This window comes from Lonchura striata, chromosome 23, assembly GCF_050655825.1.
Source record: "Lonchura striata isolate lonStrDom1 chromosome 23, ASM5065582v1, whole genome shotgun sequence".
Classification (NCBI taxonomy): Eukaryota; Metazoa; Chordata; class Aves; order Passeriformes; family Estrildidae; genus Lonchura; species Lonchura striata.
In genome coordinates, this window is record NC_140725.1 from 6,562,834 (window position 1) to 6,589,650 (window position 26,817).

General features: G+C 48.7%; 1 protein-coding gene across 1 annotated transcript; it reads left to right on the plus strand.

Annotated features, from left to right (window-relative positions):
- The first annotated feature begins 9,441 nt into the window (after positions 1-9,441).
- Positions 9,442-26,601, plus strand: CTPS1 (CTP synthase 1). Its single transcript, XM_021554801.4, has 19 exons — positions 9,442-9,572; positions 10,095-10,271; positions 10,594-10,764; positions 11,391-11,491; positions 12,689-12,805; positions 13,449-13,532; positions 13,775-13,855; positions 15,509-15,660; positions 17,129-17,261; positions 18,687-18,775; positions 19,428-19,522; positions 20,042-20,104; positions 20,882-20,925; positions 21,649-21,745; positions 21,984-22,039; positions 22,124-22,220; positions 22,496-22,640; positions 23,662-23,752; positions 25,014-26,601. The coding sequence occupies exons 2-18, from the start codon at positions 10,106-10,108 to the stop codon at positions 23,744-23,746; spliced, it is 1,776 nt and encodes a 591-aa protein (XP_021410476.1). The 5' UTR covers positions 9,442-9,572; positions 10,095-10,105; the 3' UTR covers positions 23,747-23,752; positions 25,014-26,601.
- Positions 26,602-26,817: the final 216 nt, after the last annotated feature.

The window sequence follows — 26,817 nt, forward strand, 5'->3', positions numbered from 1 at the left end:
GCTCTGTCAGGGTTGTGCAGCTTGCACTGCCCCTGCCCGGTGTGGGAGCCCAGCACGCAGGGACTGCCTCTCTCTTCACACCTTCAGCCCCTTTGAGCTCTTCATGCTTTTATGCCTTTCACAATCTTGGCCTCTTCTCGGCAAGGATTTGGGTTTACAACCTGCTCACACCTCACAAGGTCCCGGCTGCAGCGCAGGAATGTTCAACAAAAGGAGCTGGAAGATTTAGTTTGGCTGCAGCACAGCAGGAGAGAGCTCTCAACACCTTTGACTTGAGGGTTTCTTCTGTACTTGAGGGTTTCTTCTGTAATGACTCACTTTGTGCAAGGAAATGTTATAAATTGAGGCAGGAATTTGTAGCACAAATGTGTATTTCTTTATTTTCAGTTAAGCAAAAACAGTATAAAAATTAGCTGTGAAGTGGCCTCTGAGTGAAAAACTCATCACATCTCCATCAACCCAGTAGAAGTAGAGTGCAAATGGGTTTGTGTCAAGAATACAAATGGTTTTATTTCAGGAATTTTGTTTTCATTAAATCAAAGTTGAAATTATCCTGCAATTGAATTAACTGAATGTCACCGTACTTCTCACGCATTTCATAAAGATTTTAAAGAGCACGTAGAGCAGGGATTTGTGTCCTTAAGGCTGCATGAACAATGAATGATTTGTCCTTTTTCATGAAGTGCCTTTTGAGCCATCTCACATCAGTTGTGTGACACTCTCACTACCAACCAACAAAGCAAGTATGCACTCAAGAAAGGGTTGAAATCCCTCAAGTGTTCCCCCCTTCAAAGTTAGAAACTAAATGACACAGCAGGAGGAAGAGGCCACCTGCAGAATCAGGTTCAAAGTGTAGGAGTCCCAGAAAATCAGTGGAAGGGAGTAAAAGACCTTTTGGACTGTTGTGAGTCCCAGTGCACATCCCTGCACTGTGGAGCTGTTGTGTCCCTTCGGGGTGGATGTCACTGGGGGTGACAGGCTGTTCTCAGGGGCTGTGCTGCTCACTCAAACCATGTGCTATGCTACACCTGCAGTGCAGGTGTTTTACACAGGGTTTTATGTGTTTGATGTGGTGGCTCAAAGCCCATCCAGCTCCTGAGACAACTACCTGAGTTCTGCTGATACCCTGTTCCTGTTACCTGCTGCAGCCAGAGGCTGCTTGTTAGAGGCAAAACTTTTTGTTGGATTTGTTTGACTGGGGACACTGACAAAACCCCCCACTGGATGCTGGCCCCGTGGTGTGCCCGTGGAACTGCCATCTCCCCTGTGGCACAGCAGATCTGCACGTGGCTGGGGCAGAGCATGAGCTCAGCTGCCCTGTGAGGTTTCCTTGCCAGCTTAGCTTCACCTCTGTAGGAGTCCATCCAGGAACTCCCCAGGGCATTCCTCCTCTCTCAGGGCTTTGTGTCAAGCTGCATTTCCTTCATCCTCTCTCTGGAGCCTTTGTGTCTTTCCTTCTCTCACCCAGCTTTCCAGGAGTGACAGTGTGGGACCTCATCTTTCTCAGCCAGCAACGCTGCCCTGGAAACTTTTCTGCCTGCATATTTGCCCCATACTTCTCCAACCCTCTGCTCATGCTGCTTTCCTCACACCAGTTCCTCTGTTTGCTAAGCACTTTGGCAGTGGAGCCCCTTCTGGCTGTGCTGAGCTGTGCTTTGCTGCTCTCAGGCCAGGTCCCACAGCTCCCACACATCCCTGTGCTGGTGGCACACTCTCTCCTGCTGGTGATCATATATGCTGTGCTCCTAAAATGGATTCCACCTTTTTTACAGACAAAAGCAAACAAACAAACAAACAAACAAACAAAAACAACCAAAAATGAGGGAAAGGAACATTGGGTGTGAGCTGGGATCTGTGTCAGCTGTTCTTGCATGAGAGTGATCTTGTCAGATTTGTGTTGCAGAGTGAAACATGGAGATCTGTTCTCACCCCTTAACTCTGCCAGAAATCCTATGGGATCCCCAGCAAAACACTGAGTGCCTTCTTCCCTAGATCACAGAATTACAGAGCCATGGAATAATTTGGATAGAAAGGGACCTGAAAGCTCATCTTGCAGGGACACCTTCCCCTGTCTCAGGCTGCTCCAAGTCCCATCCAACCTGGCCTTGGGCACTTCCAGAGATGGGGCATCAACAACTTCTCTGGGTACCATGTGCCAGGGCCTTACCACCCTCATAGGTTGAGCAATTTATTCCTGAATTTATTCCTGATACCTCATCTAACCCTTCCCTCTATCAACTTAAAACCATTTCCCCTTTTCCTGTCACTATGTGCCTGTATAAAAAAAACGTCCTCTCTCTTTTTTTCAGAGTCATCTACAAACTTTTGGGAGAACCTAACATTTTCTGAGAACTTCCTGGCTGATCCTAGTCCCTAAATCTACTTCTTGCACCCTGGTACCCTTTGCAGCTCCAAAGCTTCCTGTGTAGTATTGGGAAAAAGCAGCTCCCTTATGCCTTGAATAGAGCTGAGTCCTACACTGAGGTCAGACTATTCCCAGAAGAATGGGAAGACTCAGATGATCTCCGGTTATGCAGAATTCATCTTTGCTACCAGGCAAATGTTGAGGTGAAAGCAGAGTTCAATCATTACAATGCAAATATTGTCAGTACAGGTTTAAAGACAGAAAAATGAAGCATTTGAGCAGAGCTTTAAATGAACTCTAGCTGGGCTGTTTTGTGTGGTCGGTGAGCTGATGGGACACTCACAGTAGTGGCAGAGAAACAGTATTTCCAAAAATTCCAGTCTTTGACACATCCACAAAAGCATCCTGGGTTAGGGACAGGTATAATTTCACATCCCCAAAGCTCCTCTGGGATTATGGTACTCCCTCATGTAGTTTGCTGTGAAACACAGATCTTCTGTGATGGTCCTACCTGATTTTCTAGCCATGGCGGCCTCTGTGTGTGATAACCTGGACTTGACCAGATGGTTCACAGTCCCTGTGTTTGGAGAGGGCTCAGCTCTGTCCTGGACTTTGTCATATGGTACCTCCAAATGTCCCTTGTGGATCAAGGTTAAGATGTGCTGAGAGCCAAAAAGGTGCTGGGGGAACAGTGGCCCTGGTGTGTATTTTAATTCAAGGAAAAATGCTATAGAGAATCACATTTATCTTTTCCCCTGTGTGTCTGTGCAGTGCCTCACCTCCTGCCCTGGGCCTGGCACACCTGGCTGGCATTAATGCAAACCTTGGCCACACTCTGTTTATGTATGGTACGTGGCAAATAGTGAGGCCAAAACCTGTTTTGCCTCTTGGCACCTCAGTGCTTTGCTGAGTGTTCCTGCCCTGCAGAGCTCTTCAGGTTTGCGGAACCTGACTCTCCCTGGATGACTGTGTTATTTTTCTAAGCACTGAGACCCTGTTCTGTGCCTGGCAGTGACATTCCTGCCCCCATGCAGGTCCCACCACAGCAATTCTGTCCATTTACCAAATGCTCAGAACAGGCAACCTGTCCTGCACTTTATCACAACAGCAAAACACGTATGACTGACAAGGTTACAACTAGCAGGGATGGCTTGGGTTTCTGTGTAGAACCTACAGGCACACCCTGACATCCCAGGGTGAAGTCATCTCAACAAATGTTCCTGCAGATCTCTCACCTGGTCCTTTCAGCTCTCTGGACCAATCCTTTTCTTAAACACTTGGTTCATTACCAAAGCCACGACTGAAGAGCAGCTCTGTGAGATAATTTTATGGTGGCTCCTTGCTGCTGCTAGACAGAAGGGAAACAAGTAGTCTCCTTGGACAATAAGAACAGAAGGTGTTACTTGACAGCATATAAAACTTAAGACTTAAAAATACAAACTTAAGACTTGAAAATACAAACACAAGACTTGAAAATACAAAATGAAGATTTGGGCACCAGAGAAACCTGCAGACAGTCAAGCTCACAGCACCAAAGAGGCAGGTGAAAATGGACCTATGGAAATATGACAGGCTAAAAACTTTAAAGGCAGATGATTGAATGGAAAAGCCAACCAGCATGCTTCCTGTGGGTAGCAGGTCTCCTTTCCCTACACTATTCTTTTTATTGGATGACTCACTACAGTGTCCCTGTCCCAGCTTTCCCTGGTCTCTACCAGAGGCACCTTACAGGCTGCAGGGCTCACAGACCTGTGGCAGCACTGCAAATCGTTAGAAACCTAAATCTCATGGTTCATGTACAAGGGCCAGGCAGCTCTCCTGAGAGCAGAGGTAATTAAATTTTGCTCAGTCATGCAGATAGAGAGAAGCAGCTCTTGATAATCCTGCCTCTTGTCCTTGCATGTCTTTGTAACACATTCTGTGGCAGCTGGCTTGGCCTCTCCAGAATGCACGAGCTGGAAATGCACTCCTGCAGAGCACTGGGGGAGCTGAGGACACTCCTTAGGCTTCAGATGCTCTGTGTGGTTTCTGTCCTCAGAAAAAAGGTGTCATGGAATCACAGAATCACAGAACCACAGGATGGTTTGGGTTGGAACAAACTTTAAAGGACACCTTGTTCCAAGCCTTCTGGGCAGGGATACTTCCCCCTAAACCAGGTTATCTCCTGGCAAAACCACCACCACCAGCACAGTCCCCTTAGGAAAGGAATCATCATTTGTTAAAGGAAAACATCTCATTCTGTTTCTACAGCTTCATTCATCAAATCTGCACGAGTCTTTCTGCAGAGATGAAGGCCTGCAGCCTACACCTTCACCAGGCTGGCCAAACAGTGCCAGCAGCTGAAGCAGCACCCTCACCCCTTCAGCAGCCGCTGGCTCTGGCAGATCTCCCTTTGCTGCGTGCAGGACTTGCAGCTCTAACTCAAAGGAGGGAACCAGGACAGGGCAGGCTCAGCCTCCTGCTCTGGACAGTGTCACGAGTGGAGCTAAAGCCTCACCTCCCCCTGACTCCAGGTACAGAGGACACAATCCCACAAGCCACCAGCAGAGTCAGTAATGAAAACAGAGAGTTCTGATGGCCAATTCGTTGTAGATAACAAAAGACTGTCCCCAAAAGGTCAGATTCCTTTACTACATCTTACACAGGAGAGACTGAGACACAGAACTGTGATGTGACCTTTCAGGGCTGAGGACTGAGAGTTAGTTTCAGGTCAGCACTCTGTCCAAGGCTAGCACTGGCTCCATCATCCCCATCACACACGTCTTGTGCACCTGCAGAGCTTTTTCTCCCCACTCACATTTCTTTGGTGACATACTGTCCCATTCTCATTCACAGTCCTCCAGCCAAAACATTCCCTTCCTAGCATGGATGAGCTCTGCAGCACATCAGTGGGTTCACTACTTGCCCCCTAGGAAAAAGGCAGCTCTTCTCCATGGAGAAAAGGAAGTAGAGAGGAAGAGGCCTGAAGGTGAAACCCCCCCTGTCTGAAAGAATCAAGACCTGTGGAAGGATCACAATTCTTCAGTCCCAGCGGGTTTGGGATGGCACCGCAGAGACTGATGCAGAGGGGTGCTGCCAAATGCCCCCTAACACGCAGGGCATGTGTGGTGCTCCAGGATCTGGTCCTGAGAGCAGCTCCGAGATCCCCACGGGTGTCACCACAGCCTGATCGTGTGCCTTTGTCACCGCACAAACTTTTCACGGGTCCATTCCACCATCTAGTGGAGATCTCTGAGAGGACAGAGCGCAGCGAGGTGAGAGGGCAGGAGCTGCCACAAGACACAAAACCATAGGACAACTAAAAATGGAAACGACCTGCAAGATCATCAAGTGCAACTTCTGCCTGAATGCGACCGTGTTCACAAAATGTATCATGAAGTGGCATGGTTACTCATTTTTTGAACACTTCCAAGGGACTGTGTCTCCACTACTGCCCTGAGCATCCTGCACCAATGCCTGCCCACTCTTTCAGTAAGAATTTTCCCCTAATATCCAACCTGAACCTCCTCTGGCACAACTTGAGGCCATCTCCCTTTGTTCTGTCACTCATCCCCCCGGTTGCTTCTCATCATATTTGTGCTCCAGAGCACTGTACATGTAGGAACAGCTCTTGTTCCTACATAATTTTGTATCTTATTCAAGTTCTGCCCAGATCCTTTGGTTGCTCAGGGCGACAGATGTGTTTACTTTGCACTTAAATGAAAACTTGATCAAGTTCAGAGCACAAGTGTAGACTAGTAAAAGGGTTTAAACATTTTACACAAACCCTGATTAACCCTGTAAATACAAACCTCAAGGAGCCATACAGAAGGCTCACAGGGAGCATCCTGCTGTGTGGAAGTGGGACTGGACAGTGCTTGACACGCCAGTGACTCCACATCCCCCCCTGTGAAGTTTAGATCAATCACGAGGTGAAACCCAGTGATCAGCACACAGGGGGAACCAAACACACAACAGCTTCCCCGGTGTTTTCCAAGGCCTGACTGGCACTGGATCCTGGCTTTGAACCACATGCTGATGGGAATTGGTTAGGAGAACCTACAAATGGGGATTTTTACAGTCACCTCTATAGAAGGAAGTCCAGTATCCTACCTCACATAGTACACACCTGCATTACTAAGGAAGAAATTCCACCCCAAACCACTGAAGAATCCTTTCAAAAGACATTTGGATCATAGCAGGAACTATTTCATCACCACTTCATCAGTCACAGAGTAGGAACTGAGGGTGAATCTAGACTAGGGCAGCTGACAATCACCCTCATGCCTTGATTTTTAGCTGTCTACAATATTCTATACTTAAAAATCAGCCAAGATTTTGCAGCTTTTCACAGGTACTCAGAGTGCACTTCACCAGCACATGAGATGATCTGCCTGGAGGCGTTCAAGATGAGGCTGGACAGAGCTTGGATCAACATGGGATAGTGGAAGGTGTCCCTGCCCATGGGAGGGAGTGGAACAAGAGGATCTTTAGGGCTTCTTCCCACCCAAACCATTCTGGGATTCTGTGACTCCAAGTCCTGTCTGTCCTTGGTGCTACCCAACTTCTGCAAAGCCTTCTGCTGCTAACAAGGGATCAGGGTGGATGGGGATGGTGGCAGGGATGTCCTCACCCACACTGCTGCCACCTGGGGCATGTGCAGGGCATTTGGAGTAGGGATCAGTCAGAAGAGCATGAGCTGACACCCACCCAACATGATGTGAGTGAGACAGGTGCTAAGTGAACATATCAGACACCTGTGGTGATGAGCAGCACAATAACAATAAAGACAATAAAGTGTTTTCTCCTCAGTGCTGCCCAGTGGTGGGGTGGCAGCCAGCCCACCCTGCAGAGCCCAGGGGGGCTGCAACCTCCTGGATATTCTGTAAGGAACACTCCAGTGCAGGGCCATCTTTAGCTACTTCTTTCACAGAGAAAAGAATCACTGCCTGGAAATGGTATCTCAGTCCCAAAATCTTGTTGCAACAGGTCATCCTGTCACCTTCAGGAGGGACTATGTAAGAGGAGGCTGTGAATGTCCTGACTGGAATAACTGCATATATGTATCATGCATAAGATATAATTTGTTATCACTGCCATTAATATTACATACATGTAACATCACAATAAGCCTTTCCCTGTACAAGCAGACCCCTAAACTGCAAGGAAGTTCAAGTGAGTGTTTGAGGATTCCAGTCTGTTCATTCCTTGTATAATCCCAGTAACACATTAACATTCCCCAAAGCTATACCAGTTTTCCTAGCAATGTTTTCCAGTTAAATTGTTTTGTTGTGAATCAAATCCTGTTAAATAAACAGAGCAGATCCATTTCATCTCATTTCACATTTCTGAAAGGGAGATATTCAGTCTGTATTTTACTGAGAGCTGAGAACAAGGCACTGCAAGGGCAAAACTGACTGAGGGCAAAATTAAGGGTGAAACACACGTACCCACACACACCTTCACCCTCTTCTGCAAAAAGCAGATGTAATTTTACATAACTTGAGATATTTGTGATCTGACTTTTCTGGGTCAGTGTTATTCCACACCATTTAATGCTCACAATAGCTCCCACTGAGTGCAGTTCTCTCCTGAGCACCACGGGATGTCCAACCCCTGAGGCCTTTAATGAGGCACTGAGAAAAGGATTTGTGTGTGCTGAAGTTAATGCTCACATCGAGGTTACACACATCTCCACAAGAATGGACTTCCCTTCAGCTACAAGACACGTGTCTTGTGCCCCACTCATGAAATGGGAAAAGCTGGGATGTCTAAAGGCAGTCCTGGGAGAGCTCAGCCTCCCTGTGCCTCATCAGGATGTGCCACCAGGCAGTGACAGTGACAGCCCGAGCACACACAGCCCTTGCCTGCTGTCACCCATCTCACCGCCGCCAGACCCACGGCCACCATTCTGCAGAAAAGGTGCTGGAAATGATTTTTTAATATTTCCCACTTAGGAGCTACTCATAGGACAGCAGAAAATAAGAACAGTCATTCATGGAGAAACATGTCAGCATGGCCAGGTAATCCTGAAAGCAGATGTTCCTCCAAGAGGGCAGCAGGGTCACCCTGTGCCAGCAGCGAGGGGACAGCTTCAGCCCAGGGAAGGCAAAGAGACATCTCTGCCCACAGAGCTATCAACACTCAGGGGCTGTGTCTATGGGGGAATGTGCTGGCAGGACACACAGACACCACAAAATGAGACCAACACGAGAGAATCCAGCTCTGGTGCAGCTGAGGGAGCTGGGAAGGGGCTGGAGCCCCAGGAGGGGCTGAGGGAGCTGGGAAGGGGCTGGAGAATTCCTGAGGGAGCTGGGAAGGGGCTCAGCCTGGAGAAAAGGAGGCTCAGGGGGACCTTGTGGCTCTGCACAGCTCCTGACAGGAGGGGACAGCCGGGGGGTCGGGCTCTGCTCCAGGAACAGGGACAGGAGGAGAGGGAACGGCCTCAGGCTGGGCCAGGGCAGGCTCAGGGGGGATTTTGGGAATTTCTTCACTGAAAGGTTGTCCTGTCCTAGACTGCTCAGGGCAGCGGTGGAGCCCCCATGACGCTGTTGAGGCAGGATGGGAATGAGGAGACTGAGTCAGAAGGCGAGAGTAAAACTGATTTATTTCAAAATGCATCGCTCTTTATACAGAGCTTCGTCCAGGCCAATTCCATTGGTCCTAAAATAAAAACAAAACACACCATTGGTGTACAGTGCATGATGCACAGTGGTAGAACTTGGCTATAAACAATATGAACAACAAGAGAGATAAAGAACCTTATTTACATTATTTTCCAACACATTCCCAGGCTTCTGCCTGGTTAGAAACTCAGTTTCTCTCTTTGAATCTGAGACCCCCATCCCTGGAAGTGTACAAGAAAGGTGTGGATGCGGCACTTGGGGACATGATGAGGAGGTGTTAGCTCGTAAGTTTAGCACCTGGGGACATGATGAGGAGGTGTCAGCTGTAGTTTGTACTAGGCGATGTTAAAGGCCGCTCCCACCGGAGCGCACCCCCCGATGCCGGGAGCGCTCCCGCTCTCCGTGAGGCGCTGAGGGCGGGCGGGGGGCGGGGCTACCGCGGGCTCCGGCCCCGCCCCGCGCAGGCGCAGAGCCGCAGCTGGGCCTCACATGCGGCTCCCAGCCGAGCCGGCGGGGAGTAGCAGCGGCGCCGCGCGCTCCGCACCTCCCGCCCGCTCCCCCCGCCCCCCCGTGCGCGCTGTCCGCGCGCCCGGCGGCCGCAGGTGAGAGCGGCGGGCGGGACCACCCGCGCGGCGGTGCGGGGGTGGGGGGGAGCGGGAGCACGCGGACCCCGCGGGCCTGGCGGCGGGGCCGCGCGGGCGGCGCGCGGCGCTGGCGGGAACTGGCGGCGGGCGGAGCGGGCGGGGCGCCGGCCCTCAGCGGCGGCGGGAGCGGCGCGGGGGCCGCCGGCAGGGACGGGAGCGGCGCGGGGATCGCTGTCCGCGGCGGGAGCGGCGCGGGGGTCGCTGTCAGCGGCGGGAGCGGCGCGGGGGTCGCTGTCAGGGACGGGAGCGGCGCGGGGGCCGCCGGCAGGGACGGGAGCGGCGCGGGGATCGCTGTCCGCGGCGGGAGCGGCGCGGGGGTCGCTGTCAGGGACGGGAGCGGCGCGGGGGCCGCCGGCAGGGACGGGAGCGGCGCGGGGGTCGCTGTCCGCGGCGGGAGCGGCGCGGGGGTCGCTGTCAGCGCTGTCAGCGCCCCCGTGGCGGAGCCCGCGCTGAGGCGGTGCCGGTGTGTGTCGCGGCCAGGCGCGGGGCAGATGAAGTACATCCTGGTCACGGGCGGCGTGATCTCGGGCATCGGCAAGGGGATCATCGCCAGCAGCATCGGCACCATCCTCAAGTCCTGCGGGCTGCATGTCACCTCCATCAAGATCGACCCCTACATCAACATCGACGCCGGCACCTTCTCGCCGTACGAGCACGGTGAGTGCCCCGCGTGCTCGGTGCCGGGGCTGTCCCGGCTTGCCGTGAGTGGTCTCCTCTGTACGAGCCTTTGTGCCGGTGCTGAGCCTGCGGCCGGCTGCTGGGGCTGCTGTGCCCACAGCACGGATGTGCTCTGGGCTGGCCTTGCTGCTGCCTCAAGGGCTTCAGTCCCTCCCTGTGTGCTGCTCCTCTCGGTTATTGGAGGCTTTTAGCTCTGTTTGCCGCTCCTAAACTTGCTGTGGCAATCAGGGAAGGAGTTTTCTTATGTTGAATTCTTCCACATGCCTGACACGTGTGCCTGTGTGTGTTTCTGTGCCTGCAGGAGAGGTGTTTGTGCTGGATGATGGAGGGGAGGTGGACCTGGACCTCGGGAACTACGAGCGCTTCCTCGATATCCGACTCACCAAAGACAACAACCTGACCACGGGGAAGATCTACCAGTATGTCATTAACAAGGAGAGGAAGGGAGATTATCTTGGCAAAACGGTCCAAGGTGATGCAAAACTTTTTTTCTGGTGCTTAGGAGTGCCTTCTGTATTTCAGTCCTGGCTGGATGCTTTTGCCTTTCATCTTTGCTTGAGGCTCTGCACCATCCTGCTTGTGTTTGGACTGTGCTGGGCTTGGCTCCAGCTGTCTAATGTACCCAAGGATAAATGTGAACAGACTTCAGACCAATACACTTTGGGGTTGTTGGTTAAAGTGGTAAATGCTTTTATTAATTCATGTTATTAGAAAACCCAAAGGATTTGTATCAGATCAGTCCTTTCCATTTTTAACCACTTTCCACAGCTGGTTGACATTAGGACTTTTACAAACAGCTTAAAACACAGTAACTTTCTCTGCTTAGAGCAAAGAACAGTTTGTGCTTGAATTTTTCAGCTTAAAGGAAATGTTGCTTACGTGTGTTTAAGTTAAGGCAGGGTTCAATTTCCTGCCAAGGCACTTGAAAATCACAGCCAAGAATAATCACTTCAAAAATCCATAGTTCTTTAAAGACAAAAATTCCTGCTCAAGCCCTGTGGGAAGCAATGGCTAGTGATTGTCAGTAATTTGCTCTCTAATGAGTTAAGAGGGAGAAACATATGGGGGCTTTAACCCCTGCCTGGGTTTCTTTTCCAGTTGTTCCCCACATCACAGATGCCATACAGGAATGGGTAATGAGGCAGGCACGGATTCCTGTGGATGAAGATGGCATTGAACCCCAAGTTTGTGTGATTGAGGTTTGTAACTTCTAAAAAGTAGATAGTTTTGTTTCTTGTATGCAGTAAACTGATCTATATGCATATTTTGCATTTTTCTTCACAGAAATGTTCAACTTTGTGTGTTATTGAATGGGTTAAAAATTCCCCTTGTTAACTTTACTTACTCTAATCTTTTGAATTGCAGCCTGCAGCTGCCTCATGAGGGGCAGCCCCACAGGACCACAGGGAACAGCTGGAGCTGTGTCAGGGGAGATCTGGGCTGGAATTCAGGGAAAGGTTCTTCCCCCAGAGGTGCTGGCACTGCCCAGGCTGCCCAGGGAATGGGCACAGCCCCGAGGCTGCCAGAGCCCCAGGAACGTTGCCCAGGGATGCCCAGGGTGGGATTGTTGGGGTGTCTGGGCAGGCCCAGGGGCTGCACTCAGTGGATCCCTTCCAGCTCAGGATATTCCATGAATTAACCTACAGAATGAATTTTTGAGCTCTTGTGCCAGTCTGAATTAATTGTGCTGTGCCCTCTTCTTCCTTGGTGTGTAGAGGGAGGGGAGGTAACTCCCTCTCTAGAAGCAGTTGTCTTTCCTCCTCCAAGTGACCAGTTCTAGCACAGACCTGCGACAGGGAATGGCACCAGTTAGTGGTGGCATTTCTCAGTGAGTTTATGGAACATTCTGCTGCCAGAAGGAGATGGAGCAAGACGAAGGCTCTGACACTGCTGAGCTGGCTGCTGGGATATGCTAACACAGGAGAGGGAGCCTGTCACAGAGCCCAGGTCATGGTGACTTGGACTCTGCCTGCAGTTTGGGTGCCAATTTCTGTGCCAGGACCACAAGCCCAGATCTCAAGTACCAAGGAGGCACTGTCTGACAGGGCCTGGGAGGCTCCAAGTGTAGTCTTGCATCTGTTCCTGCATGTGTCCACTCTATATAGTTCCTAAAACTTAACAGAAATTTTGCTTCTCACTGCCACCTAATGTTCATAAATCATAATTTTCACATCCAAGTCTTTTCTCTGAAGAGAAAATAGAAGTCAAGCTGATGTTTCTGGAGAGGTGCTGCCCATAGGGGAAGCTGTTTTTCTTGTGGTTTTTTGATTTGTGGGGAAATGATGAAGGTAGAATAGTACCTGGAGTAGATTGTTAGGTATATTTTCATGTCTCTAGTGTACACCTCAGGTGCTGTTTTGGCAGTAACTGTAGTTCCAGTGTCTGTGTGTTGCCAGCTCGGGGGCACCGTGGGTGACATCGAGAGCATGCCTTTCATCGAGGCCTTCCGCCAGTTCCAGTTCAAAGCCAAAAGAGAGAATTTCTGTAACATTCATGTCAGTCTGGTTCCCCAGGTAAGGACCTGAAACATTGCTGGTTAGAGGCTTCCTCAGTCCAAAATTTCCTACATAGGTGTTTCTGAAACGCTGTATCTCTAAGTGCTGTTACTTTTGTATTTCTGTGTATATGTAAACTTCTGGCAGAAATGCAGAGATTATATGCTTGTGTATTTAAAAAAGTCTTATAGGAATTGAACAGGAACCCTTCAAAGGGTATAAACATGTAATAAAGGCTTCGGAGTTGCAGAAATGCAGCATGAGCATTTCTTGTGTCATACTGAACTGGATTTGACAGAGGAAATGGATAATTATGGAGTGCAGATCAATCTTTGTTCTCTTTTCCCTTTTTCCCATTCTGTCCAGGCCAGGTGATTTATAGAGAAAAATAAGAAATACAGAACATTAGGTATTTGGAGGGAGCAGTGGATAAACCTTAGGCTCTCTGTCCCTCTTCTTCCTGCACTTCAGTGGGCAGATTGGAACTTGGGTTCCTGCTGTTGCTTTCAGTCCTGGGGATTAAAATGGGCTACATGAGGTTCATGTGAATTGTCCAAGAACTGAGTCAAAGTTTTTATGAAATGTCTGAGAGTCCTGATTAACCTGCTGAATCATTGCTGCTTATCACAATCTGATGCACCAACTGCTCTTCTCTGACCAGCCAAGCTCGACAGGGGAGCAGAAGACCAAACCCACCCAGAACAGTGTTCGTGAGCTCAGAGGTCTCGGGCTCTCTCCAGATTTGGTAAGGTTTGTGTTGCATGGCTTTGAATGTAAAAATCTGGCATGTTGCAACAGCAGTCTTGTCTAAGTAATGCTTAATTTGAGAGCTCTTGTATAGTGGTGATAAATAAGGAAAAGAAATAGACTTGTGTTTTTTTTTTCTCAAATCGCAGAGACTGCACAAAGCTCTTTTTAGAGGTTTGTTTTATGAATGCCTGAGTGTTTCTGTTTGGTGTCACAGTCCTGATGTTGCTGCTCTGTTAGATTGTTTGCAGGTGCTCCACTCCACTGGATACCTCAGTAAAAGAAAAGATTTCCATGTTCTGTCATGTTGAACCAGAACAGGTAAGGATTGCTGTCTGTGCTTCCTTGCAGTAGATACTGGAGCTGTTTGTCAGATGCTGAGGGGAGTTTTGTCTACTGCAGCAGTTGTAGCTCTGTTCTGGTAGCTGCATAATTCATTTGCTGCTTTGTCTTGCCTCCCTTCCTGACACATGGACCAATTCTTTTTGTGTCAGCACCCAGGTTTTCTTGTAAGGTGATTGGTGCAAGCTTAGAGGATTCTGTGGTATCCAAGGTGATTTCTGAATCACTGTTTTGACCTTAATTACACATTGTGTAATTAATTACACATTGTGAACAAAGTTCCACGTTCCTCCTGTGAACGTAGAAGAATGAGATTTTCCAGTAGAGGTAAAAGGATATATGACTATACTTCATACACTGCTCTTTTCACAATATTATTCTTTGCCCAAGAATTTTTGAGGAGAGATTTCACAGGGAGGTTGAAATGGTGCTTGGGAGAAGCATTGCTTCACTTGAAGGTTGTGATATGCACAAATTCCACTTTTGCACGATTCTTTCTATACTGAGACTTGTAATACAAGGTGGACCTTGGAAAATAGTCAAAAGTATGTAGACTGAGTTTTAGCACTTTCCAATCCAGCTGGAGCTGGAAAAATGTTGTCTTTTTGTGAAAGACTGAGTATAACTTTGCAATCCCAGGTTCCTGTCAAGTAATTTTTATTAATCTGTTCTACAGCAAGACCAAACTTGACTCCTGCAATTTCGAGCACTGCACTGCTGGCAATAATGTTGATGTGTCATCAGTAAAATATCTACTTCTTGTTAGCTAGGAATTCAAAATAAGTTGGCTCTTGTCCCTTTCCAGGAAGTTTAATGCAGTTCTATGTAGTTGTTGCTCTGGCTGCTGTTGCACTTGGATTGAGAAGTGAACAGCACTGAGGGTAAAAGAGGAAGATTTGCAGTTAAGGAAGTTTGACTGGTACAGATTTCAGTACTGAATTCTGTTTTCATTTGAGTCAGTTGAAATAAGGATTTCAAAAAGTTTTGCCAGTGTGTTTTGGATCCTTGAAGTACAGGTTCATTATTAATGGACAGGTGGCAGTTGTCCTGAGCCATCTTTTCCCATTTCAGTGAACTAGAACTTTTGATGTAGATCTTCCTCATTGACCTAAGAGTTCTTTGCTCATAATTGTGTAATCCCAAATTTGATTAGGGACACCCTGTAAAGTTTTTTTTTTTTTTTTTTGCTGTATGGGGGTGACAGATTTCCCTGGGTTTCACTCAGACTGGGAGCCCTGGTTAGGAAGGACAGTGGTGGGGAGGGGGAAGCTGTGCCTGTGGCAGTTTGACTGTAGCTTCACTTGGGATTCTGTATCACAGGAGTCTCTTGGAGTGTTCTTTGAACTTTTCTGAGTGCTGCTCACGTAATGTGCTGGGCAGCTGACTCCTGCTGTGTGTTACTGTGTTATAGCCCTTCCCAAGGGGCTCCAGGGAGCAGCAATGCCTTGGAAGTGCTGAAGAATGGCTTTTTCAAGCATAAGGAATTGATATGTTATTCAACACATTATTGCCTGGAAGTCTAGGTGGTCATACAGTTTTCTGCTAGAGACAGGAACTCTGAATATCTGAGTAAAAATGATTGTACAGGCACTGGATGGCTGTGTTGTAATGATACCCTTATTTTATGAACAGGTCATTTGTGTTCATGATGTCTCCTCCATCTACCGGGTTCCTCTGCTGTTGGAGGAGCAGGGAGTTGTGGATTACTTCAGGCACAGGCTGGACCTTCCCATCGAGAGGCAGCCCAGGAGGATGCTCATGAAGTGGAAGGAGATGGCTGACAGGTGAGCTGCACTGCTGGGCACACTGCAGCACACTTCAGGATTGGTTTCTGTTCTTGGCTGTTGCTTTTTTGAGATGATGAGTGTTATTCCCTATTCCTCAAGTGTTCTTACATGTTCACATTGTTTTTTTCCTTTTCCTCGGAGCCCCATCCAAACCTTTAATGTTTCCAAGGTGGGAAATCCACGGCTGCTGTAGATGACCTGTGCCAGTGCCTCATCACTCTCATTGCACAAAATTTCATCCTTCTATCTAGCCTAAATCTCTTCTGTTTTAGATTAAAACCATCACCACTTGTCCGGGCACAACAGACCCTCCTAAAAAGTCTGTCCTCATGTTTCTCATAAATCCTCTTACTGGAAGGCTGCCATAAAGTCTCCCTGGAGCTTTTTCTTTTTCAAGCTGAATCACCCCAATTCCTTCAGACTTCCTCCATAAATTCCTGTGAGATAAACTTAGTGAGATCCTTATCTTATGGTGGAAGTGTACTGTCTGAGTCAAACTCAGCTTCAAGTAATGAAAAGCTGGACAGCTCTGCCCTCCCTTTTTATAAAAAAAAACAACCTCTTGGTAACATTGTAAAGTGTTGAAATCCTTTTGTAGCTATGTGGACATGTCAGGAGTGTCAAAGAACATCTTTGAGTGTGCTTTCAGGCAAGTGAGACGAGTGTTTGGTACCTGTTCTGAGACCCCTTGGACACTGGGTTTTTTTCTTGTGAGAAATAGACTCAATGTTCATGGGGAAATAGAGTATTTTCAGAAAGGGTTTGAATGTCAGCAGAAGCCTTAAATATGTTTGTTCTTATAAGAAATTAATTTTCAAGATCTGGATGCTTTCCTTGATTTTTGTGCCTGACGTAAGCCAGCCCTGTCAGTAGCATTTCCTTTCATGGGGAATGCTCTTGTCACCAGCTGGGCTGAAGGTATTTAGCAATTCTGAGAGAAACTTTAAACAAACTCTTGGCTGTGGCCAGGAATGCTGTGTGAGTTCTATGCTGCCAGGTGCTGGGGATTGAAAGTGGAGGCAGCACAGCCTCAGGACTGCAGAAATGCTCTGTGTTTGTAGCTGCTGATATGAGCTCAGCAGCAGTGTGGGAAGATGCTGTGCAGTAAAACATACACCAGGCTGTGCTTTGATCCTCTCCTAGGAGTTCACTGTGGCCTTTGAATCTAATACAGCTTCCTGAAAAGGCAGCTTGGATCTGCTCAGAATGGCTTTTCATCATCAAGAGAGATGAGTTAATTTATGTATGGCTTTCTGCAACTGTTCTCCTCAGTCATTGTTCTGGTTTTGATCTTGCTTTGATGTTTCTAAATCATAATTATTATAAAAGGTCACTCTTCCAAAGACGTCAGCTCTGTTGGACACACTTAGGAGAACACAGCTGTTTGTTCCTTGGAAAGCTGAACAGAATGGAAGTGACTTCCTTCCCTCCCTGTTACTGCTGCAATAACCTGTGTGTTCTGCAGGTACGACCGTCTGCTTGAAACATGTTCCATTGCACTGGTGGGCAAATACACCAAGTTTTCTGACTCCTATGCATCTGTCATCAAAGCCCTGGAGCACTCTGCCCTGGCCATCAACCACAAACTTGACATTAAGGTAGGGATGGGTCTGAGTGTGGGGAAAAATCTCCACCCATCCTACTTCCACCTGCAGTGCTGCCTGTCCTAATTCAGATTTTCACAAACCCATAGACAGAAAGGGAGAAGTGATTCAGCCACTGAACATCCAAATTATCCTTGCATCAAAAGAGGTGTTTTGATTAAAAGAGCTGTTATCAGGCCTCAACCAGCTTCAGAGCAAACCAGCCTCTCCTCCTGTGAGCTCAAGAGGATGGAATCTCCTCAGTGCTCACTTGTTGTGTGCTGAGCTGTGACAGTGATGGATGGACTGGAGGGGGACACTCTGCTTTCATTTCTCTGACACTTGTTGCAAGTGATTTGTTTTGGGGGTTGTTGCTGTTAACCTTGTGGAACTCTGGTTTTATGATGCTCCTGCCTCAGGCTTTATTAAGGTTTTCATGCTGGTTTGGATGCACAGATGCAGGGGTCTTGATCATAGCTGAATGCTCTGAAGAGGTGAAATATGTACCTGTTACTAGAAATTTTATTTTCATTTCAATAGACTTGTAAATGTCCAGCAGTTGCATGATGTCAGTGAGTCATGGAAATATGTGGTTGCTTTTTAACAGTACTGATCTAGGTCAGGCTTTCCTTTCAGCTTCCAAAATCAGCAGAGGTGCAAATAAGCAAAACAAGAAAGACAGGTAAAGTACAGACCCTGTACGTGCATGTGTTGGTATTCCCTGGCACAGCTGTGTCTGAGTGGCTCAGAAGTGAAGTGAGCTCTGTGAGCCTTGTGCAGGGAGATCTCGTGCTGAAGAACTGAATAGCTGTGGTTAGTTAAAGAACTGGTTGGTAGTTTTGCAATTCCTAAAAAACAACCAAAAAAAGGACAAAATGGTTCCTTAAAAGGGTTCGCAGCCTGCCAGAACATCCAAAAGTTCAGAGGTACTGGAATGCTGGAGATGAGAAAATGGAAAAAGTGCAGGTTTTTTTTCTATTGTCATAACACCCTTTAATTACAGCAGCCTGTGTTTCACCATAGCCTATTTCTTCTGCAGTGCCTCTTGAAGGAGATGTTTATTTGATGAGAGAGGGATAGTTTTTTCCCCCCTCGCTGTGGTGGTTTGAGTCTGCACAGCCCCCTGTTCCCACCTTGCATTAACACCTCACATTGAACATTACAGGCTGGGGCTCAGGGACTTGGTGTAAGTCACAGCAGAGCTGCAGAGAGGGGAGGACGGAGAAATGGGTTCTGTCTGTGCACCAAGAGCAGGATGGTGAGGAAAGGAGTTTTGTTGGCTAACAGATGGGAAATCAACCCAGAAAAAACTATCCATTAGGAAACAAATCCAGAGCTGTCCAGGAGGAATGATGGTGTCTTAATTTAGTGAGGATTCAGGAGGTCCTGTACACTCTTGTGGTAATCTCTCATCATCCATTTTTTTGGATTTCTTCCCAGTACATTGACTCTGCTGACTTGGAGCCAGACACTCTGCAGGAGGAGCCTGTCAGGTACCATGAGGCGTGGCAGAAGCTCTGTGGTGCTGAGTAAGTTCTGCTGTGGCCCTTTCCTTGGAGAATGTCTGATAAACTGTTTTCAGCACACTCTGGCGAGGCCCCAAACACCTGTCAGGGGTGTTTAGGATAAGATGTTAAATGGAGAATTGTTAAATCAGTGAGGGAGGTGGGGGACATGGGGGGAAAAGCATTAGTATGCAGAGGAGTGCCAAGCATTAGCACAAAAACAAGAACAAGTGGGGCTTGTTACCCCTCAGGGCAGCAGGATTTGTGTGAGAGCAGAAGAACCTCCTGCAGAGTTTGGTGTTAGGAGAACCTGACATTTAGCCAGGGGTTTCCTCAGCATGGGCCTGGCTGGGTGATGTGTTTGCAAACATCTTTGATGCAGGGTGTGTGAGTCCCACAGCATGAACCATTTCAGCATGGTAACCTGTGATAGATTTGGGATCTCTCTTTGGGAAGGTAAAATTGGCATTTATGAAATATTTCCCCCTCTTTATGTGATGACAGCTCATGTGAAGTCATGTGGAAACTGCTGCAGCCAGGCCTTGCCATGTGGCTACTTCAGAGCCCTTTTCAGGAGAGAGGACTTGCAAGGCCAAGATTTCATGGGAGGGAGGTGATTTGTGGGTGTGTGGTTTGGGGCAGCCATGCTGAATGGCATCTTTTCATCCTCATGCAGTGGAATTCTGGTTCCTGGTGGATTTGGTGTTCGAGGGACAGAAGGCAAAATTCAAGCTATTTCCTGGGCAAGGAAACAGAAAAAACCCTTTTTAGGTGAGAAACATGTTTCATCCCTAAGAAGAAATAAAAGAAAGGAAATTGAACAACAGCCAAACTGGTGTGCAACAGGAGCTCCCCGATTTTCACTGGTGTCTGGGATGAGCAGTTCTGCAGGCAGCTGTCTGAGGAAGGCAGTGATCTGTGCTGAGCAGGGAATGCAGCCTCAGCCCTGGTTAGCTCTGAAGTGGTCAGAATTGGCTGGGATGTGCTGAGAAGGAGTCTGTAATGAGGGGATGGCAGTTCTGGGCATGTTTCAGATCAGGCTGTGGTGATCTTGGCACCAAGAAATCTGAGACTGCATTTCAGTGAAGTGTCTGTGGTGAGAGGCTCAACTGGTGTATGAGCAGAGGGGATGGGAAAGTGGGGAGTAAAGCTTGTCAGGACTACAGACCCCTGAGTCCCAGTCCAAGATCTGCCTCGTGCAGGTTTTCTGTGACTCGGGATACTCTGTGAGGGTGTGTGGGCTCAGAGTTCCTGTCCTGACCTGATCCATGTCCTGCCTTTCCTCCACAGGAGTCTGTTTGGGAATGCAGTTGGCAGTGGTGGAGTTTGCTCGCAGTGTCCTTGGTTGGCAAGGTAATGGCACAAAACTTCCTACCTTTGGTCGTTTCTTGGGTTGCTTGAGTAATACCTGTGATTTTTTTTAGATACTGTGTTTTTTAAGTTTTTCATAGGTAGGTTTAATTTTTTACCTAGACCTGCAAAAATGCCTATCTCTTTTGCTAATTCAAAGTAAAAAGAGCAATTTCCTTACCCTATTTAAATAAAAATCAATGGAGTTAGTCATGCTTATAATGACGGAAAGCTTCCTATTGCTCAACATGAGATTGTTAGCTCCTGAATGAAACACCTTGGCAGCTAAATTCCCACTGCAGCCAGTGGGAAAAAACCCAAAAAACAATTCAGCCAGCCAGCAGCTGCAGCTCCTTCAGTGAGTGGAGTTACCTTCTGAGCCTCACTGCTTGGATTGAGCAGGTCCCTGTTAACAGAACTCCCTTCAGAGAGTGCTAAATTGAGTTCTCAGCCTGACTGTTTGATTCTATCCAATAATGAGGGTGGGGAAAAAGGAGTTTCTCCACCATTCTGCTCCTTTCCCCCTCCCTGCCTTTATTTCTGTATTTGAAGGTGTTGAACGTGTGTTTTTCCTGAATGAGGGTGGGTTATCCTACAACTTCTGCCTTTGAAATGGACACTGAACAGTGCTGACAGCCCTGTTCTGCTGCCTGGGGTGTTCTGTGCCTGAGGGGGCTCAGCACAGCTGGGGATGAGGAGCAGCTGGCCCTGGGGCAGTCCTGGAGGGGATGCCATGGTGTGAGCCTCTCTGTGTCCTCACTGCTGAATGTTACCTTGCAGATGCAAACTCAACAGAGTTTGACCCCAAAACTTCTCATCCAGTGGTGAGTTTATGGTGATTTACTTGTGATATCCTTACTTGACTTCCCTGCACATCCCTGGGCATGATTGCCAGGGGAAGCTGTGGCTGCTCCTGGATCCCTCAGAGTGCCCAAGGCCAAGCTGGACAGGACTTGGAGCAGCCTGGGACAGTGGAAGGTGTCCCTGCATGGCAGGGCTGGCACTGGATGAGCTTTAAGGTCCCTTCCAACTCCAACTGTTGTATGATAGCTCCAGACAGACCTGAATTCCTGGGAGCATTTGTGAAAGGCTCTGTGTTTCTGGTCAAGGGTCTGCCATAATGATTGGCTTCTCCTGTAATTTAAAATGCTACTCAAAGTGAGGAAATTATCAGAAAACAATTTATGACGTTATTTATTAAAGAGTGAGCAATTCTGATTTGGGTTTTTCCATAAATTTGCTTGTTTGTTTAACACTGCAGTTCAGTAAACAGCACAGTATTGGTGTGTGCAATCTGTGTAAACTCTGAGTTCTGTGACAGGTCCCTGAATATCCTCAAACCTCCCATACATGTCCTGTGCAGCCTGTACTGAACAACTCAGCCAGCTAACCTAGTTCTCTTGGTCTGCCTTGTCAAGACAGTGTTCCTGGGGCAGTTTTCTTGGTTTTTTGCATGAATGTTGGTGGGATTTCTTTTTATGTGTCAGAGTCTGCCTGTTACTGTTATTCCTCCCTGATTCTCACCTCCCTCTGAATTCTTTCCACAGGTCATAGACATGCCAGAACATAATCCTGGGCAAATGGGTGGGACAATGAGGCTTGGCAAGAGGAGGACACTTTTCCAGACTAAGAATTCAATCATGAGTAAGGCCTCTTCTGGAAATGTTTCCTGGGAATGGTTTGCATGTGTGTGGGATGGGGAAGTGAGACCTGGGCATGTTGAAGCATCCTTGAATGGCAGGTGTTCAGAGACTGTTCTGGTGAGGAATGGGGATCTGGGAATTTGATCCCCTCCAGAAGTAGCAGATTCTGAAGGATGCTGACAAGTGAATGTGCTAAAAGCTGTGATCACTGCTCTGAGGACATCTTCCTTCTGCTGCAGGGAAGCTGTATGGAGATCATGATTTCTTGGAAGAGAGACACAGACACAGATTTGAGGTAAAAATGCTCATATTGGTATTGAGCTTTCCTGTGTAATCCAGACACAAGAGATCCTGGCTTGTCTTGCTTTTGGTGTTTTAGGTCAATCCAGAACTGAAAAAGTGTTTTGAAGAGCAAGGTCTGAAGTTTGTGGGGCAGGATGAGGAGGGAGAGCGGATGGAAGTGGTTGAGCTGGAAGGTGAGTCCTGAAGCAGTTGGTTTGTGGGTGTGGGATGGACAAGGGAAAGTGTTGGAGTGTAATGGAGCAGGTTTTCATGGGGGAACCGTTCACACTGTCTCAGTTCCATCCATAAAATGATGGTAAAAATAAAATAAAATCCCATGTTGCTGTCCATTTATGGACAAAAATGGAAATGATACTTCCCAATCATCAGGGCTTCAACATTACCAGGATTTTACCTGCAGCTCAGCCACAAGCTTGAGAGACTTGACTGTTTTGTTTGTTCCTCTCAGAGCATCCTTTCTTCGTTGGTGTTCAGTATCACCCCGAGTTCCTCTCCAGGCCCATCAAGCCATCACCCCCATACTTTGGGCTCCTCCTGGCATCTGCAGGGAGACTCACCCACTACCTGCAGAAGGGCTGCAGGCTCTCCCCCAGGTGGGTTTAAGACAGATCCCAGTCAGAGCTGTCACAGGACAGTGTTGCTTCCTGCAGGATAACCCAGAGCTTCCTTTTGGCACAGAGCTCCTGGGGATATCTTGGTATTGTTACACCCCTTCTACATTCCACCCCTTCTGCTTTCCACCCCTCTTTCCCCTCTCTGTGTTGAGGCTGACTGTGGGCCCACAGCGCTGTCCTGCACAGAGGCCCTGGCTCCAGGGAGAGGAGATCTGCAGCCTTTTGCTGTGTCAGTTGGGGTCTTTGGGGAAACTGAGGTTGGGCCTGCTCTTTTACATGACTGGAAACCTCGTGGCCTTTTCCCTACATTCCTCACTCAAGTCCCACATACCAGCTTAGTCCATAAGAAACTTGTTCCTGTTGCTGGTTTAAAGAACAGACCCTGGTGGTTGCAACCTCTTTTTTTTTTTTTTTTTTTTTTTTTTTTTTTCCCTGACTTCAGCTTTCTTTGTTTCAGTTTGCAAAGCAAGTGGTGTTTTGGGTGGATTTAGTGGCACAGTTACTTGGTGCTGCTGTTCCCCAGTGCCTGCAATTCCCTTTGGCACTCAGGACTGTGCAGCAAACACTTGGTACTGGTCTGTTCTCCTCACAGAGGGCATCGAGGGGTTGCTGAGTGCTGACAGGCACTAAACAAAAACCAGACCAAAGGCAGAGGAGAATTAGCAGTGCCTGTGTCAAACCCAGGCAAATACAATGCCAAAAGGAAGGTGGTTGCTTTGTGGGCTGAGCTGCTGTGCAGCTGCACCATGGGATTCCTGTGTTGGTGCCAACATCAGAGTGGTCAGGTGTGGTCCAGAAGAGTTTCATGTGTGAGGCACTCTCATTTCAGTGCCTCCAGGGGTGGAGGGATATTTTAATTCTCTGTTTTTGCATATTTGAGTTTGAAATGGCTCCTAGCAGCAGAGGAGCTGAAGTTTTCCCTGTGCTGCAGAATCCCCATGGATTTTCTGTCCTTTAAAGCCCTTGTGCTCCCTTAACCCCAAATCTTTTACTCCTGCAGGGACACCTACAGTGACCGGAGTGGCAGCAGCTCTCCTGACCTGGAGATAACAGAGCTGAAGTTCCCTTCAGCAAATCATGACTGATTCCTGGTAATGTTTAATGACCTCAGCCTCTTCCTTTTGGAAAATATTTCTTGGCCAGTCTTTGCTCCTGGCAACGGAGCAAAGAGTTTTGTGGTAGAAAGCTGGGGCACCATGAGATGTGCTGGTGCTCACATGTGTTCCAGCCATGCTGAGGGCTGGGTGTGCAACAGCTGGGGATGGGTGTCCCCTGAGCAAAGTGACACACAATAAAATAGAAATACAAACAGAGGAATTTGGGGTTAGATTGGGATAAAAGCATTAGCGGAGCACACCTGAAAATGAGGGCAGAGCTGCACAGGGGGTTGCTGGGTTTAGGAAATTCAGTATTTTGCAGTCCCTCACCATAGTAAAATAATATCTTGGAAGTATCCATTGTGTCCATCTCCTGGGACAGCAGTTCTGTCAGACCTAGGGCTCTGTAAGGGCTGCAGCTGTTACAGGGGTGTGAAAACTGGATGTACACAGTCCTGGGAAGGAGAAGACACTAAAACCTGGCACTCAGACTGCACCAGCAAAACAGGCAGACTTGAAATTTGCATTCTCCCTCTGTGCAGTGGGTGATCATGGCTGTGACACCTGCCCCTGCTCTGGCTGGTTTGTGTGGGGGTTTTGCAGGAGTTGGGCAGCATCTGCACACACCTGTGGGGTGACAGCAGGGCTCCACTGCTGAGTGCCAGGGCACTGAAGAGGTCCAGCCCTTCCCTCCTGCCCCTTCCTTTGTGTTACTGACACTTGCAGAGTGGCTGCAGAGGGAAAGCAGGGTCAGCCCCAGTCTGTCACAGGAGTGCTCCCCATCCCTGGGCGCAGCACTGGGGCCAGATGCGATTGCTGGGTGTTGGGCTGTTCCACAACACCAAGAGCTGAAGAATTCTCCCTGTAAATTTTGATCCTAAAGGTGCTCTGCACCTTGGTCTCCCTGACAGTATTCCCTAATGGGGCAGGTCTGGTGGCTTGGAGGAAGCTGTGGGGAGGGTGGCAGTGTCCCTGGGACTTGTCTCAGCCCAGCTCTCTGAGGGCTGCAGCACAGTGAACATGTTGCTTTGTGCTGGCCATGGGCAGGGGTTCGGTCCTGTGCTCTGTGTGGAAGGAGCCTGTGTCCAGGGGAGCAGTCCAGTCCCCTGGGAGGTGCCACAGTGCCCCTGTGAAGGTGGCAGACACCCGAGCTGGGCACAGGGCTCTGGCCAGGGCCCACGTGTCACTCTGCCTCCAGTGCTGTGCAGTTCCAGCCTGTCAGTAATTCCTGCTCCTTTTCTCTCTCCCTCTCCAGGTGTGTCCTTGCTGCGAGAGGAGTCTCCATGAGGTTTTCCAGGTGTTCTTACAGCAGTAGCTTCAACACCCTCAGCTTTGAGCTTTCCTAACTTATGGGTTTATAATTTTTGTTCTGAGATCCTGTCCCTTATTTCCTCAGCTCTTCCTTTATTTTCTCTATAGATCTTGGTTATTTGTGGAGGAGAGTTCACAGAGGCCCCTCCCGACTTCCTTCAGTTGCACCAGCTTGGAGGTCGAAGCAAACTGGAGTGTGGGATTTGCTGTGTTCAGGGGAATCCCATGGCACATGTCCTTCCCAGTGCAGGGTGCCTTGGACAGTGGAGTTGCTTTCTCCAGTCTTCCTGTTCCCTCCTCAAGCTTTACTTACTGATGAAATTATGGATGGCACAAGATTTTGGGGGCTGGCTTAGTGTCTGTGCTGCAGAGAGGGCTCTGGGCAGCTTCATGCAGCCTTTTTGGTGTTTTTTTTTTTTTTTTTCAGGGAAAAGGGAAGGGGATGATTTTTGGTTTGTTTCTGGTTTTTTTTCAGTAGCATTTGCAAACCTTTGGCATTGGTGCTCTTGGGTGCATTCATTGTCACTATGAATTTGTAACCAGGAAGATCTTCCTGGAATAGTGTTACCCTGGAACATGCTCAGCTCTGGCTGACATGTCACTGCAGGGATGTGATTAACTGGGATCAGGTGGGGTGGCAGGAGAACAAAGCTGCCAGGGCAGCCCTGACCCCAGGGGTCCGTGTGAGCCCTCCCTGTGCTCCTGGAGCTGCTCCCGGGGCTGGGAAACTCCGACCCCTTGCATCAAGGGGGAGGTGAGAACAGAGTGAACCACTGAACCACTTCCACTGCTGCCTTGACCTGTGTCCCTGGCCTGGGACACAACAGCTCCTGGTGCTTTGTCGTGGATTTGAAGCGGAGCCTTTTGTTGCCTTTTTGTCCACGTTGGAGCCGTGTCCTGGGCTCCTGCAGTGGGAGCCTTCCTCCTCCAAGGGCTGTTCTGAGCGAGGGCTCAGCTCCCCTCGGCGTTGCTGCCTGGGGTGGTGGCTGCTGCTGTCCAGCTGGGTGCTGCCGAGGGGCTGAGCTGTCTCGGTTCCCTGCCTGCTGCAGCCATGGAACAACCCCTGTGTGGCCTTGGAGGGGGAAGGAAGGAAGGAAGGAAGGAAAGCGTCTCCCGTGTCTGATGTTGCACGCTCAGACTTCAGCAGCTCTGTGGATTTTGGGAGAGCTGCATGGTCACACCTGGCTGAGCCACAAAACCAAACCCTGTCCCTCCCCAGCCATCTCCTCCCAAGCCCCCCTTGCTTTAGTCCTCAGTTGTTTGAAATATTCCCTGTAAAGCTGCTGTGAGCCCGGAGAGCTTCGAGCATTCCTGATGTGCCAGTTCCAGCTGTTGTGCAGGAATTCTCCAGTTGCAGTGCTCTGCTGCTGCCCAGTCCTGCCCTGGCCTGGCTGTCCTGGGGCAACGTGAGATCCTCTCTCAGCTGCAGCACAACTGTTTTTTTCCTCCTGAAATGTTTGTTTTGGCCAAAACTGTGCAACTGACTCGGTCATTAAATGCTCATTTGTAATAAACTGAGTAAGGGCCCCTGAGCCTGCTCTGTTCCTGCCTGCTTCGAGGGAGGGAAGGACTGAAGTACAAAAATGCCCAATCTTGAATTAATCCCCTCTAAGCTAGCATTCACAGTGGATTTAGACTTTATTGGAGCTCCAAAATCTGAAGTTCTGAGCTTCCTTCCAGCCTTGGAGAAACCTGGGGAGCCTGGGCTGAGCCTGCAGGCTTTGCAGGGCAGAAAAGGCTTTCCAGTG